General features: G+C 39.2%; 1 protein-coding gene across 2 annotated transcripts in view; it reads right to left on the bottom strand.

The window, feature by feature from the left end:
* Positions 1-576: 576 nt before the first annotated feature.
* The window catches only part of nr3c1 (nuclear receptor subfamily 3, group C, member 1 (glucocorticoid receptor)), a 54,944-nt gene continuing 38,136 nt past the window's right edge, over positions 577-17,384 (bottom strand). For both annotated transcript variants that reach the window (XM_083547014.1, XM_083547015.1), the window contains 7 exons: positions 11,584-11,747; positions 7,652-7,768; positions 6,349-6,627; positions 5,557-5,701; positions 5,156-5,286; positions 3,967-4,124; positions 577-2,480 (listed from right to left, as the gene is read on the bottom strand). In XM_083547014.1, the coding sequence (XP_083403140.1) occupies positions 2,328-2,480; positions 3,967-4,124; positions 5,156-5,286; positions 5,557-5,701; positions 6,349-6,627; positions 7,652-7,768; positions 11,584-11,747 (1,147 nt within the window). In that variant the 3' untranslated portion in view covers positions 577-2,327. The remainder of the gene's footprint in view (positions 2,481-3,966; positions 4,125-5,155; positions 5,287-5,556; positions 5,702-6,348; positions 6,628-7,651; positions 7,769-11,583; positions 11,748-17,384) is intronic.

The following is a 17,384-nucleotide window of genomic DNA, read 5'->3' as shown; positions in this document are numbered from 1 at the left end:
CAGACTGGTTATTGTCTAACCAATAAAACAAGAAACAGCTGAGTGTCACATGTTTTGATCTCAAAGCCAAATATCAAGAATTGGCCTTTCTGTTGTAACACCTTGGGGTAGGTGTATATTCAGATATATATATTTTCCACAAATACAAACGTGAATTGAAGACATTCGGTTTTGAGATCAAAATATTTTAGAACTGCACATGGGAAAGATTAGAGATTCAGATTCAGAGCGCTTGAACACAAGGCCCTCAACAATCAACTGCTCTGTTGTATAAATGAGAGAATTCTCTGGATAAGGGTTTAGACAAATGCTGTAAATGTAGAAAAAGTGCCTTGTAGCTGTTTCTTATTGCGGAGTGGATTCACCATTAGATTGATTGATTGAACCCATCAGTCTGCTTGTAAACACTAAAGACTAAAGAGCAAAAATATAACAAACTAAGAGGAAAAAAAAAATCAGTAATTCCCTGTAAATGCCTTCAGAACCAGGACCCTCTTGGTGTTGATGTATATCTCTGAGCCGTGGAACAGGAGGTGAGCTGGCTGTTGATCTCACAGAACATGGTGGACAAAAGGGTTATTAGATATAATCTGGTCTTTTTATTCATGTATTAAACATATAGTAAGCTTTAACAGAGGAAAATGAAAATATTTAATCTTTTTTTTAAAACTTTCTCCATTTCCTGCGCAGCAGAACTCTTGACAACTGTTAAGACAAGCGCAGATTTTTTTCCCGCGTCTAAAAGTCTGAAAGTAATACACATTTTGGCACAAAGAATTAGAATAACAACAAATACAGGCTTGTAGAAATTCCCCGAGAAGTGAGTATGAGGCTAGCATGTTGCGCTTTATCTGAAAAATGGACTGAGCTAAGATCATTACCCCAAGGGTTAGACTGATTTACGTGTGTGTGTGTGTGAGCTCTATAATGATTGTACTGTATTTCATTCACTACTGTTCTGTGTGTGTTTACAGGAGGGTTCATTTATAATTTGATGAGGAACTGGGATTATTTAGTTTGTATAGGTTTTGGCTTTTTCCTCCGTACATCAGCCGTCAACAACAACGACAACACAAAAACAAAAAGACCGAAAAGAAGAGCGTAAATCAGAAGCGCGATTCACATTGCATTGATTTCATTCCTACACCATTCAACAAACGACCTCCCCCCAAAAAAATACAAAAATCTAATTAAATCATGGCTCCATAAGACAAAATGCTAAAAAAAACCCCACAAACGCTCACACGTGAACCTGCGTTCTTTCCTGTCGCACGTTTTTTTTTTTTTTTTTTTAAAGCATTGAATATAAGTGAAAAAAGTGCTTAGAATTGCATTTTAGTCAACAAGAAAGTCCAACAGGCCAGTGTGTGTGTGTGTTTGTGCAGTGAGGGGGTGTATGTGTTTATCAGACTCCTAAATTTCAATAGCAATAAGGATTGATTTTAGTATATGCTACGTCATTATGGAGCTGCCAGGAACGAAACGATTCTACCTTTTTGATGATCGTGATTAAAAGAAAATAAATCGCCAGTGCAAGTGGGTATAAAAAATACAATCAAATTATAGAATCTAACATGATGGATGATGCAGAATGCGGTTACAGAAAGACTTAAAATGGGACGAAGCTTTAAAAAAAAAAAAGGCACATATTTTCCCTTTTTGCTATAATCATATAACTGTGAGATTCAGTAAAGCGTTTAGCAAATCGTGAGCGTTAAAATAGGAAAGAGAGGAAAAAAAAAAAGAGAGATATGTCTCGTAAGTAATTTCTCTTAACTCCAACAATGTGGAAAGCGGCATCGCTGTACATGTGACAAATGATTCGTTCGAACAAGATGCATATCGGATAATAATAATCTTTGACAAAAAATAAAGATCTGAAAATCTAAAACACGTATACGAGTTGCGCGTATCGACGATAAGTGCTAGGGCTTTTGCTTTTGCTCCAAAAAAAAAAAAAAAAAAGCCTATGTAGAAATAGCTTTACTACTTATTGTAATGTTGAGAATTAAACACCTGAGACAACATTAATGGTATAATAATTTTTTTTCTCCATCCACCATATTATCAACTGTCCTCTGCCAGTCTTTAAACATGTCCTCCTGTTGTTCTGTGCTGGATCAGTTGCGTTCGGTTCCACTTTTACTCCAAACAATCCTTATCATCTCCCCCTCATGAGCCCTTCATCCACGTCCCCCAGGCCTCTTTGTCCCTCTGCGTGGTTCATGAGGAACGCTTGGTGATGTGGTGTAGCTTTTAAGGCATGTTGTCCTGCTGCCGGAAAAAAAGGGGCGTGCTTTTAAAAAAAAAAAATGTATTCTTTCTTTTTATTTCTGGTGAAAGAGTAGCGGCTTGACGCTTCCGGCTTTGATTTTTGGTAGCTGGTTGCTGATGACCTCGGCGAGCATCTCGGGAAACTCCACGCTCAGAGACTTATTAACAAAGGTGTAGAAGCAGAAGTTCATCAGTCCACCAACCATCTGTGAGAGAAAGAACATGAGAACGAGAGAGAGAATAAACGAGAGAAAGAAGAAGAGAAACAGAAGGAGAGTAAGATATTGTGTGTATTTATAGTATAACTTTCATGAAAACTTTCCTTAACTTGAGTTCAAACATCTATGAAAGATGAAGTCTTTCTACCCAAAATATAGTTCAAGTAACCCAGTGCAGCTCTTTGTTCAGCTGCCATCTAGTGTTCATTATTACTAACTACCGCTCAACCTGCTGTTCTGATCTTTACAACATTAGTAGGTGATGGAAAAATAATCACGTGCTCTTAAACTGTGAATATAATTAAGTTTTTGTACAAACTACCGGACCAATAGTAGTCCTGCGTTTATAAACAAATCAAATGAATCTAAGATTATTTTATATCATTATATATTTTGTTTACCATTTTATCTAATAATTTCCTATCAGCATTTTATGTATGAATAGATATTTAAGATATTAACTTGCATTTACCATATTCCTATGGTCTGCTATTTATTAATGATTTTTTTTTACATTTTACAGTTTTAATAACAAACACAAACTCAACTCTGATGGAGTTTCTGAAGCTTGCGTTCTGATACTGAGATGAAGTAGCTGAATTCCCCTCCAAACACACACGTTACACGTGCAACGATGAAATGGCGATGATAAAATAAATAAATAAATAAATAAATAAATGTATGTGTTGGAATAAAGTTATGAGGTTTTTGGACTGTAATTAATATAAAACATTTTTGCATTCAGATGTTCATCAGAGAACAGTGATGGAAATAAAATGAATGGCCACCCAGATGATTATGGGTTCCCTTGTGAGACTGGTTCTTCATCAAGTCTCGGGGAGATTTTCCTCACCACTGGATCACTTATTAGGGACAAACGTATAGGAACTTCTTTCTGACGTTAAAATCGATATTTGTAATCTGGTTGTTTCTGTAACGCTGCTTGAGGACAACGTCCATTGTTAAAGTGCTAAACACATCAAATACGCAAGTCCAAAATAACCAAAGCGGGCATGAGCTTGACTCTGTGAGGAGTGTCTTTATTTATAATCAGAAACTGTTCTCATCTGCAGCACTTTCTGTTCCCTCTCTTGTCTGTGAAACATTGAGCCTGAGGGGGGCTGATCTCAAACTGCAGCTATCATTACACTGCAGTGTTCTGTTACACGGTGATGTATGCAGATTACTGAACTCGGTGCTCAAACCGCAACTGATGTTACAGAACAGCAGCTTGTGGTTTGAAAAAGCGATTTTTGGGTGAGTCAGACTTCCCTCACGGGTTCTAGACTGTGGCCGTGTGCAACGCCGTGGAAACGAGCATGCCCCGGCATCGTACAGCGCTGTGCAGTATACGTGCACGGAAAGAGCAGAGTTTGTGCATAACATCACGTGAAAGCCGGGAGGAATCTGACTTCAGGTGACTTTTATTCAACGCTTTATTTGTGTATAAGCACAGAAAAGCTGAGACTCTTACGTCGTGCATGGAGTCCAGTAGCTTAGTGAGCTGGTAGAATCGTTGCCAGTTCTGGCTGGAGTTCTCTTCCCTCCTCACGATGGCTTTTCCCAGTTCTTTAATGTACGACATCCTGATCTCATCAAACACAGACTGGCTCTTCAAACCGTCCTTTGGCACTGAGGAAGAACAGAAAGGTGTCATTTATTTATTATCATTAGGAGCACGTTGAAACCGGACCTGAACAGCACAGGGATTAAAACCACATTTCCTGCACTTATAATGAAGACATTTCGTGTCCTTCAGATGAGGATGGGTTCCGTTTTTCCGCTGGTTCCTATCATGGTTTTTCCTCCACATACCATCTCAGGTAGTTTTTCCTGGCCACCATCACCACTTGCTCACTCATTAGGGGTGAACTTACAGAGACTATTTTTCAAGCGTTAAAATGTATATTTGTATTTAGAGGTCAACTAATTTATCGGTTTTGCTGATTAATCGCCATCAATAGTTGACTGCTGGAACTATCGGCAACAATCCATACCGATGGTTTTTCCGGTTTGCCTCCGTTGCTGAAGGGGCTAAAAAGGTCCGCCGTCATTACGAGAGCGGCCTCTAGAGGCGGATCACCGACACCACATGCTGTTTGTTTTTACAGGCAAGACTGCATGCTGCACGGAGAGCTGTATATTATATTTATTAATGAATATATTCATATTTATTTCACTTAGCACATTTTCATAATTCAGTGCTGTTTTACATGAAGTTAGTTTTTTATTTATTTATTCAAATAGATACTGGATAAACAAACAAAAACAAAACATCGGTTGACCTCTGTTTGTATTCTAGTTATTTCTGCAAAGCTGCTTCAGGTCAATGCCCTCTGTTAAAGCGCTATACAAGTCAAAACTGTAACCGGATTGTATAGTTTTAGAGAAAATAGAACATAAAATGATTTTAGATCAACAGTTGCCAAACCCCGAATAATCAGGCCGTGCATGCAATCTAATCCGAGCGGTACCTAAATGTTTATCATAAAACGCCCGAATGCAAGCTTCACTGTGATCACGTCAAGTTTATTTCTATAGCGCTTTTAACAACAGACACTGTCTCAAAGCAGCTTTACAGAGTTAAACAGAATCACGTGACCATGTGTATGCGGGTTGAGAGGTGAGTGCCGTGCTGTGCTGTGCTGTGTTGTGTTTCTCACCTGTGCTGAGCAGAAGGAGGACCTTCATGCACAGGTACTCCTCATTCGACACCTGCAGCCTCACAAACTCACTGGAAATTTTCAGCATCTGTGCACACTGGTCACCCATGTAGGGCATTTTCATCCTCTCCCTGCACACACGTGCAAAACATGCACAAATGTTTCTCCTGCACCTGACAACTGCAAGCGCAACGGTACCAGAAAGAAATTGATAGATAACTGACTCAGACTATGTTCAGGTGAAAAAAATTATAGCTGATTAAAGCAAATGGTGTATTTGTTTTATCCTTCTTCTATTGCTTCCATCTTGTACAAACACTGGTCCTGGATCAGCACACAAAGGCCATGTAGAGTTAGAGCAGAGTGTGAGTGAGTTAAGAAGAAACGAGAAGTGTACATACTCGTTAATAACCAGGTCTGGGGCGAAACACAGCATGTTGCCGTTACACTGCTGGTAAGATCTCCAGCCCAGACCGAATGACATGAGGAAGAGCCAGGAGGACTGCAGCAGAGTCATCTGATCGTCCAGGTGAAGGTTCCTGAAACCTAGAAACAGAAGACGTTTATGAGCCTACAGGTAGGTTCGGTGCAAGAGCGTCACAAGAGCTTTCAATTCCGGTCTTCATCACCAAAACGGTAAAGGTGCTGATCCCAAGCTCACTAAACGCATGTAGACGAGTTCAGCCAATCAGAAGCACCGAACACCATACATGAAGCACAGCTACAAATACAGGAGTCAAGAGTTTCAGTCACTGAGTAAAGCAGACGCAGCATCCGGTACACTCACAATCTGTTTCATGTTGCTCAATTGAATATTACCGGATTGTTCATAACGTCTCAATATTCAAACACAAAATTCCACTTTTCCACATGCACTTTGAACCTATAATCTGTAAATATATAATTTGCTGGACAATCATGGGATGTGTACAAATGAATATTCTGAATCTAGGTGTTTGAGGATGATAACAGTTATATGATATTCACTGCTTTATTTCATGGCAGTTTTATGCAATATGATGAAATTAATAATAATCCTAAAGGGACACTTTAAATATTAAGCACTGAACATTACCATTTTCCCCTTAAAACCAACCTCCGTTTACAATCTATTTTTCCTCAACCTATGACATATGCCACCATGTGAGTCTATGAGCTGAACAATGAAAGTGTGTGTGTGGTTTGTCAGTTACCGGGCAGAGCTTTGGCCCACTTGACGGCAGAGACGAACTGTCTTCCTCCCAGTCTGTTCAGGGTGGTCATGAGACGTGTGGAGGTGTCTGTGACTGTGCTGTCATAGCCGGCGTAAATGGTCTCCGGTTCGATGGCTTTGAGCAGAGACAGCATGGTGGGCACCAGCTGCGGCATGGCTTTGGGCACCAGCGCTCGTTGCTCGGGTGGTGGAGGAGGAGCCAGTTCGGTCGTGTTCGCCTGCTGTACACCCTTCATCTTCATCTTCTTGGCTTTACGTGCTGGAGAGGGGGAGAGGGTTTTCAAATAGGCTGGTCAATGTGGATATTTGGGTGACGAATATTATCACAGGTCGTGACCTTCATATGATAAGGTTCTAAAGTGACGGCTCGAAAGCTTGAACAGAGACCGAGAAGTCAAAGTCCAAGGGAGGGGGTGGAGTTTAAATCCAATCCAACTCGTCCTCCTAAACCCCCTATTACACACAATACTGTAGAGCACAACACACCACATTCGGCAAGCAAACTCATTTCTATTCTTTTATTAATATTCATTTAAAGTCTACAAATCTATTAGAATCAATGAAATATCTATGTAGCTGATATGTATAAAGCTGAGTGCTTTGTACAATATCATGTTATACTAGACTTTACTGGGCCTGTGAAAAGTTTGGAAACACCATTTTTTGAGAGACATGTATGGTCCTTTACATTCGAATAATAATAACGCTAACAGCTGCTAATGGTACTGCATGGTGTTGAAGCATGGACTGTTTTTTGTTTTTCGGTTTTCCTTTCACCTGGATAGAAGTCTTCAATGTTCCCTGCTCTAAAACAACTCCAAACCATTAAGCGTCCACCTCCATGTTTGCCTGCGGGTGTGAGGCAGTCTGCTAACATCATCTCTCCTGTTCTTCAGCTTACATAAGTTCTTCTGTCAGAGCCAAAAATCGCCTTTTGTGCAGTCTTTCTTGTGTGTTTCTGCCTTTAGTTTGTTGTATATCAAATGAAAGGAACATCGATGTGTCCCAAAAGGCATAAAAGACGAGATGTTTCCAGACTTTTGACAGTCTCTGTATGTAGAGAGGATATGTAGTGAATGGGAAAAGCCTTTAAACACAAAATATACATAGAAATCGAAACATCATAAAGAAACAAAACTACTGAATTGAAATGAATGAAATTACAGCGACACAAATCCTCTCCATTTTGCTCTTTATGTGAAATGAGCACACAGTGTAGCCTAATCGCAGACAGACTGCTATTTAGCCCACGTTTAAGGCATCACGGCATCATCAGGTTTTACCTTCCAGGTTCATGCCGGCCATCAGGCACTTGCGGAAGCGGCACGCGGGACAGTTCTTCCTGCGGATTTTGTCGATGATGCAGTCGTTTCTTCCGGCGCACAGGTAATTGTGTTGCCCTGCGAGGATTCAAAATAGTTCATTAGTCACTAATCCAAAAAAATACTCATTTATGATTAACAGCTTTTACTGCGGTGGTCAGAAATCAGCAGGAGGCACAAGAGACTGTTGATTAGTTTCAGACATTTCTGATTTTAGCAACACGAGACAGACAGGAACCTGCATCGGGGATGGTTACGCGTACATGAACGAGATCCTCAGAGCAACGGCTTTTTAGGTTCTAGCTGGTGTTGAACATGTCAAGTTACAGCTAGGGTTGAAAATGTCCATGGAAACTTCCTCTGGGGAATTTGGGAAATATTCCAAGTTGTAAATTGATGGGAATTTAAGGAAAATTTCTGGGAATTATTTCGAAATTTTGTTAAAATGTATATAAACTGTATCATATACAAAACGTTTGGTCATAAGTTGCCATGCATGCAAATTAATACAGATTTTAAAAATGACGTTTTTGACTTATCGTTAGTAGGACAATTACAGATATTTCTACATATATATCTCACAAATATTCTGCTCTGATCAAATACATGCAAGTCTGATGTGCGCAAGGTACTTTATTAACGTCTTAAACACAAAAGTATTTAATATTTATGTAATGGTTTTTTATATTATTATTGTGTGCAGGATACAAGAAGAGATACGTGTTAAGAAGGAACGCACAGTGCATGTAGGGGGCGTGGTCTCAGTGGCCCGGCGGTAAGCGTGCTGTGTGCATGTGACTGATGAATGTGCAGAGTAGAAACTCAACTGAAAGTGTAAGATTATTTTCCAGTTAATTCAAATGGAAAGTTTCCAGTCTTGAAAATGAGAGAAATTGTGCAGCCTTAGTTACACCTCACTTGAGTAAAGCGTGAATGAGACATGATAACATTTTCCAGACACGTGTCATTTAGCTGACGCAGCAAATTCTAGCGACTATGAGGCTAATACTACTGTAACAATCGTTACACTGTTTATACCTTCTACATGTATTGCAAAATGCTTATGTGGATTATGCAACATGCTCGTTAACATGTTCCTTTTTTCCATCCGCTATCTAAAGGCGTGACAAACGCAGCTCAAATGAACGCTGGCTCATATTTTTTGCTTTTCAAAAGAAAACCCACTTGTAAAACCCATTTCGCAAAATATGAAGTAAAATAATAAAAAGTTTAACTTGTATCTCAAAGAACACGACATTATATGAAACAAATACTATGTTCTTTTTACATCTACATCCTAATAAGACACATTCTCTAATTGCACACTGCTGGGATGCGTTTTGCATCCAACAGGGAAGAACAGCAGGTTTAAATCAGCAGCCAGAGATTCACTCACACACATGAACACACACACACACACACACACACACACACACACACACACACACGTACTGTGACACCATGCTGGTAATCTCGTCTTAACATGACGAGGCTCAGAGAGACGGCGGAGGCGAGCATCAGCAGTATTTACGGACTTTAGTTACCATCTGCGTTCTGCCCTGAGCGCCATCCTTCAAGTCACACAAAACTAATGAACAGAACATTGAACTGTCCCCAGACGCCACTCGGAAATAAATAACGCCCTTATTAATATTCATGTAAAGTCTACAACTTTATTATAATCAATGAATAAAAGATGGCTGAGGCCATGAGTTCCGAACATGACGCACATTGGCGCAGAAACAGAGAGTCTCTTAAGTCATTTAATAGATAAATACACACACACACACACACACACACACACACACACACACACACACACACACACACACACACACACACACACAATTTTGACAAAAATTTGTGTAATCTTGCCCATAAGATTCACATGTTTTTGTTGAATCCCATTCCAGATTTAGTCGCCATTTGCTGTTACAATAACCACCACTCTTCTGGGAAGATGCTCCACTAGACTTTGGAGTGCGGCTGTAGAGATTAATAATTGATATTAAGTTTGTAATCTTGCGTATCTACATTGAAACTAATGAACTTTACACAGGCTTTAATGAAAGACAGTGTCTGTTACACGGCTTGTATCTAAACAGTAGCCTACCAAGAAAGTCATTATTCACTGTCTTCCCCCTTCCTTTCACAACTATTTATCTCGGGAGTTTATCTTTTGGCATCGTCATGCGTTTAAAAATCACCATAGGTGAAGCTTTTCTCCCGATGCCGTGCAGCTCAGAACACAGGTGAAGTGTGTTTTTTCATGCCCGGTTGTTTTCATCGTGACGAATGATTCTCATTTCCTGTAGACAGTCCGAGTGAGCGGCAGGTCAAACATCAGAGGAACCTCATCCATATTTATGATGTGGTGCGGCCCGATTCAGTGGGAGCGCATCTGATTTAATATAAAGAGTTTCATTGGTTCACCTGAACCCGTTCTGCAATTTCATTGGTCTAATGTTATGGGGCTCAGTTTTTTGGCTTGAAGTTTGTGAAACCGGGAAAAAACACGAAAAATCCATAAATTAGCCGCTTCATTGTTTAACCCGCGGCGTTCAAAGCGTGGGGAAAAAAGTAGCGGCTTATAGTCTGGATCAATTCAATTAAACCGGTGCGAACAAACACTAAATCTAAAAGCAGCAAATAACAGCAGCAGTAAACGATCACATTTTTACTCACTGTTGTGGTTTTTAGCGAATTATGCATTTGTACACCGGTGCATATTTTTTTCTTATTTTTTAATTAAGCCTGTTAGCCTGCTGCGTTTCTCCATTTCATTTTCTTTTTATAGCATTTGTTTGCTACAACAGTAACTTATCTGTTTTCAAACCCGATTTACAGCGGCTTTACTACGTGATAAAAAAACAACAACAACCCAGCATGAGTGAATTTGTTCAAGGGAGAAATCCCTCATGTGCTCCTCAACAAGCAGCTACTATAAGCTTTAAAATGTCCAAATTAAAGAAAATGAAACTCAATATCTGGTGATTTAAAGTACACTTCTATACATAAATACCCTGAGGTAACCTTAGGGTTCGATGTAGTTATAATAAGCAGAACAGCTTAGCCATTTTTTTTTCTTAATCCGATAAAAAAAAATAAAATAATAATAAAATAAAATAATAATAATGAGATTAATCATTAGTTGCAGACCAACTCCAGAATAAGGAATATTTAACATTTCCTCTGTTTTCTTGACTGGTCAGTTTTAAGGCACTAATAAATAACTTGCTGCCATATTGGAAATAGTTTTTTTGTTGAAATCTGACTGTATTATTATCTGTTTTTCTAGTTCTTCTAATTGATTCCCCCCCCCCCCCCCACATATCTTTTTCTTTAATATGTATTTGTGTGTTAGTTGTTTTTTTGCTGTCTTGTTGTCCAGGTTTTTTTTTAAAGAGATTTTACCTCAGTGAGTTTGAGCTTCCTGGTTAATTGAGGTTATTAACTATATAAATACATTTCACCTCATAAAACCAAAGTGCTGTTCATGTTATTGTTTTATTTATGAGTTTAATTCGGATGTCAAAGCATTGGAATGACAGGATTTTAATTTAGATGTCAAAATGTCATTTGAATCTTTTATTCGAGATCAAAAAAAGATTTTTGAAGAGATTTCGAGAAGAATCTGAGGTAAAAAGTTCTTCAAACTGTCAGACCATAAAAATATTTTTGATTATTTCAAGATAAGATATATCTTATCTTATTTTCTGTTCAATAGGTCTATTATACACTCGTGTCTGTTGTTTGTGAAGCGTGTATGAAAGCAGGTTTGTGTTCCTGTGTGTATGAGTGTGTGTGTGAGTGAGAGGCAGAAAGTGGTGTGACTCAGAGGTGTGTGTGTGTGTGTGTGTGTGTGTGTGTGTGTGTGTTAGCGAGCCCCTCACCTTCCACGGCTCTTTTGAAGAAGACCTTGCAGCTGCCGCAGGTGAGGACTCCATAATGGCAGCCGGACGCCTCGTCTGAACACACCAGGCAGATTTTGTGTGTGCCGCCGGGCTTCCCCGTGCCCGAGGACGTGGCAGTGTTAGCCTCAGGCCTGGCAGTCGAGCTAATGCACACACACACAGAAAGAAAGAAAGGTACTCAGGTACTATCGGTTTTAAAGCGTGATTTTTGCTATTATTTATTTCATTTAAATGCTTCACTCATGCCATTCCAGATTCAGACTTGCCTTTCTCTCTCTCTCTCTTTTTTTTTTTATTTTTACCCCAAATGGGTGAAAGAAAAAAACCCGCAAATGTAGATCAATCAAAGTATCAACTGATAGCAAAAACAAACAAAACAGGCAAGCAAAAAAAACCTAGAAGATAGATCGATAAGCAAGTACAAAAGTGGTAACCCAACTAACCAAGCTGAAAAATAAACAAACCAATGCACACATACATAAACAGGATAAAAAATATGTATGTAAGTAAATGCGCAAGTAAATAAATAACCAAATAGATAAGTACACAAGTAGATAACGCAGGTAAGCAAGTAAAAAAAGCAAACCGCACCGTATTGTAGTAAACATTGTGATGTTTTATGTAAGGAAATTTATTATGTAAATTGAACAATGTCATTTAATGTGACACAAAAAAAATGATACAACTTGCACAACCTTCTCCGGCCCGTCTCCTTTCGATTTGAATAAAGTCGATGATAACATCTCATTATGTTTTTTTTTATTTTTATTTTTTTATGGCCCTCACTGAACTGGAACACTACAGGACGGTTCTGCTACATTCTTAATCACAGAAACCCGTTTGCTCTGTGTGCGAGGGAGAAATCGTTGGTCCGTACGGCCTGCCAAAAAAAAAAAAAAAACGAGGAGCTGCGAATTAGCTCTGACATCTGGACACGCCTGAGTGTCAAATTCTACCCGAAGGTCACTTTGGAGACGAAACAGAGCTTTGGGTGGTTGGTGCGGCCACCAGGGGGCGACGGAAGTCTGCAAGGCGTGTGAGCTGAGCCCTGCCCTACAGCCACAGGGCACAGAGCTGACAGCACGAAGCTGTATCAACAACCAACACCACCCACACACACACACACACACACACACACACACACACGTGGAGAAAGAGAACCGAGAGAGAAAGACAGATAGAGAGAGCGACTGAGTGAGTGAGTGAGTGAGTGAGAGTGAGGGAGGGGAACACAGAGGGCACACAGCGTGTGAAACGGTGCCAAGCGGATGGCCTACATGCAAATGACGTGCTGCAACAACAAAATAACGCACAAACAAACGGTACAACCGTAACGCGGTTTGATATCAGTAGATCCGGCGTTAAACATCATATTGAGCTCACGTTCTCGAATTAAATTCACGGTGTTTCACCATGTTCGATATACGTGCACTCGTGTTCTCCTGCACTTTGCTCTAACCACAAAAACCTCACTGGTCCTCCACACTGGTACACATTAGTGCGGTCGACATCAACCTCTACCTTTATCTCTTTAGTGCTCCGAAGACGTGTTAAGGTTTACTGCAAATCTAAAACCATAAGATCAAAAAAAGAAACAAAATGGTTTGCTTCTACTCCTCACAAAGGAGGCACGGGGAAGTACCCCTTTATCTCATTCTGCTGTTAACTACTTGTGCTAGTCTGTAGACCTATAACCTGCACCCCTCATTACCGAATATCAACTTTCCGATCGCTGTGCTGATCTCGCGCTAAACCAAGATAATTAGAAATTATAATAATAAGCAAAAGAAGAGGGAAAAAAAAAGCTGGCTAAACGCAGCCGAAAGTTGTCAGGGCGTGTTTATTTGTTGCTCCGTGTTTTGTCTAGAAACCTGATAGCGGTGCAGATGTGCGGATGCGTCTGTGGTATTAGCACTGGGGTACCGTACACACATTTGGTGGATTGGCCTCACCGTAATCCACGAGGCGCTTTAACGGTTTGAAGGTACAAGAAAAGTAAAGCATGGAAAGTAAAAGTAGTGATCTATAAGAACTTTGTTTTAATAATAGATTTACATTAGATCGATTTATTTTTAATGATTTATGTGTTGAAAGTGGCGCAATCTCTACTTTCCAGCTCACAGCGAGACTCTCCCTCTGCAGCACAACTTTGGGCCTGCGATCTTCGCATTTAACTTCCAAGTTTATGTTTTCACTTCCAAGGAACTGCATGTTTTATATATAAAAATAAAATAAAATAAATAAATAAAAAATAAAAAACAGTGAAGTGAAGTGAAAAGCGCAATATTACACAATAATATCAACGTTTTCCAGCATGAAAAAAAGATAAAGTAAACATACATCATTACTGACCATCACTGTTGTACTTTTGTATGCTAGTAACCTGACTTACAGCCAAACAGTTTGACTAGGAGAAAGCTCACCGTACAACATCTGCGTATCTGCATTCAGATTTGGACCTGAATTAAGTGTGTATATTTTATTTATATTGTATATTTCTAGTATTTCTGACAGTTCCTCAAACCTCAGCTACATTCTCAACTCTTCCCAAAATATAAATCACTGCAACCCTGACCAGGCAGTTACTAAGGATTACCAAATAAACACTATACATTTAATAATAAAAACATGGTCTTACAAGCTTTCTCAACTCAAATCTCAGTCTAAACCCCATGCTTGAATGGGTTTTACAGTTTATTGCTAAAAGCACAATAATTATGCAACAATTGCACAATATTTATTCATTATGCATAAAATATTTTCATTTTCCAATGACATACTTACATAACACTCCATTTAAAGGACAGTGTGATTTTATATGTATATATCAGAATTACGTTTATTGGCCAAGTATGTTGACACACACAAGGAATTTGGTTCCAGCTGTCTCTCATTACAGACATTAATAACACTATACATTCAGCTTGGACAATAAGAGACAAAAACAGACAAGACAAGACAATGCAGACAATGTGAGACAATTTAGACAGTATGAGTATTAAATAGGGATACAGATTATATGACAAATAAGTATTAAGTGTGAGTGCATGGTAGTACAAATGACAGTATTGTGCATCAGGTACGATAAAGAGTTACTTTAGGACTGTGTACAAAATACAGCAGCCATAGTGTGTGTAACATATACGAATAATGTGATGACTGACAGTTCTGCAGTACTTATATATATATATATACAGTGGGTACAGAAAGTATTTAGACCCCCTTAAATTTTTCACTCTTTTTTATTTTGCAGCCATTTGCTAAAATCATTTAGGTTCATTCTTCTTCCTCATGAATGTACACACAGCACCCTATATTAACAGAAAAACACAGAATTGTTGACACTGTTGCAGATTTATTAAAAAAGAAAAACTAAAATATCACATGGTCCTAAGTATTCAGACCCTTTGCTCAGTATTTAGTAGAAGCCCCCTTTTGATCTAATACAGCCAGGAGTCTTTTTGGGAAAGATGCAACAAGTCTTTCACACCTGGATTCAGGAATCCTCTGCCATTCCTCCTTGCAGATCCTCTCCAGTTCTGTCAGGTTGGACGGTAAACGTTGGTGAACAGCCATTTTTAGGTCTCTCCAGAGATGCTCAATTGGGTTTAAGTCATTGCTCTGGCTGGGCCATTCAAGAACAGTCACGGAGTTGTTGTGAAGCCACTCCATCGTTATTTGAGCTGTGTGCTTAGGGTCATTGTCTTGTTGGAAGGTAAACCTTCGGCCCAGTCTGAGGTCCAGAGCACTCTGGAGAAGGTTTTCGTCCAGGATATCCCTGTGCTTGGCCGCATTCATCTTTCCCTTGATTGCAACCAGTCGTCCTGTCCCTGCAGCTGAAAAACACCCCCACAGCATGATGCTGCCACCACCATGCTTCATTGTTGAGACTGTACTGGACAGGTGATGAGCAGTGCCTGGTTTTCTCCACACATACCGCTTAGAATTAAGGCCAAAAAGTTCTATCTTGGTCTCATCAGACCAGAGAATCTTATTTCTCACCATCTTGGAGAACTCCATGCGGGTTTTCATGTGTCCTGCACTGAGGAGAGGCTTCCGTCAGGCCACTCTGCTATAAAGCCCCACTGGTGAAGGGCTGCAGTGATGGTTGACTTTCTACAACTTTCTCCCATCTCCCGACTGCATCTCTGGAGCTCAGCCACAGTGATCTTTGGGTTCTTCTTTACCTCTCTCACCAAGGCTCTTCTCCCCCGATAGCTCAGTTTGGCCGGTCGGCCAGCTCTAGGAATGGTTCTGGTCGTCCCAAACGTCTTCCATTTGAGGATTATGGAGGCCACTGTGCTCTTAGGAACCTTAAGTGCAGCAAAAAAATTTTTGGAACCTTGGCCAGATCTGTGCCTTGCCACAATTCTGTCTCTGAGCTCTTCAGGCAGTTCCTTTGACCTTAATGATTCTCATTTGCTCTGACATGCATTGTGATCTGGAAGGTCTTATATAGACAGGTGTGTGGCTTTCCTAATCAAGTCCAATCAGTACAATCAAAAATTTCTGGACTCAAATGAAGGTGTAGAACCATCTCAAGGATGATCAGAAGAAATGGAGAGCACCTGAGTTAAATATATGAGTGTCACAGCAAAGGGTCTGAATACTTAGGACCATGTGATATTTCAGTTTTTCTTTTTTAATAAATCTGCAAAAAGGTCAACAATTCTGTGTTTTTCTGTCAGTATGGGGAGCTGTGTGTACATTCATGAGGAAAAGAAATGAACTTAAATGATTTTAGCAAATGGCTGCAATATAACAAAGAGTGAAAAAGTTAAGGGGGTCTGAATACTTTCCGTACCCACTGTATATATATATATATATATATACATACAGTTTTAAGGTTATATATATATATATATATATATATATATATATATATATATATATATATATATATATATATAAAACCTTAAAACTGTATATATATACATATATATATATATATATATATATATATATATATATATATATATATATATATATATATATACACATATATATATATATATATATATATACATATATATATATACATATATATATATATATATATATATATATATATATATATATATATATATATATAGTAAGGAAAACAAGTATTTGAACACCCTGCTATTTTGCAAGTTCTCCCACTTAGAAATCATGGAGGGGTCTGAAATTGTCATCGTAGGTGCATGTCCACTGTGAGAGACATAATCTAAAAAAATAAATCCCGAAATCACAATATATGATTTTTAAACTATTTATTTGTATGATACAGCTGCAAATAAGTATTTGAACACCTGAGAAAGTCAATGTTAATATTTGGTACAGTAGCCTTTATTTGCAATTACAGAGGTCAAACGTGTCCTGTAGTTTTTCACCAGGTTTGCACACACTGCAGGAGGGATTTTGGCCCACTCCTCCACACAGATCTTCTCTAGATCAGTCAGGTTTCTGGCCTGTCGCTGAGAAGCACGGAGTTTGAGCTCCCTCCAAAGATTCTCTATTGGGTTTAGGTCTGGAGACTGGCTAGACCACGCCAGAACCTTGATATGCTTCTTACAGAGCCACTCCTTGGTTATCCTGGCTGTGTGCTTTGAGTCATTGTCATGTTGGAAGACCCAGCCTCGACCCATCTTCAATGCTCTAACTGAGGAAAGGAGGTTGTTCCCCAAAATCTCGCAATACGTCGCCCCGGTCATCCTCTCCTCAATACAGTTTTACATGTATAGGACAGGAAGAGCTGTATGATGCTATTATGAAAGCTAAATCAACAACATGTCAGTTAG

The sequence above is a fragment of the Silurus aristotelis genome (assembly GCF_946808225.1).
Source record: "Silurus aristotelis genome assembly, chromosome: 7".
In the NCBI taxonomy this organism is placed as follows: Eukaryota; Metazoa; Chordata; class Actinopteri; order Siluriformes; family Siluridae; genus Silurus; species Silurus aristotelis.
Note: the sequence above shows the minus strand (reverse complement) of the source record. Positions and strands in the feature narration are given on the sequence as shown.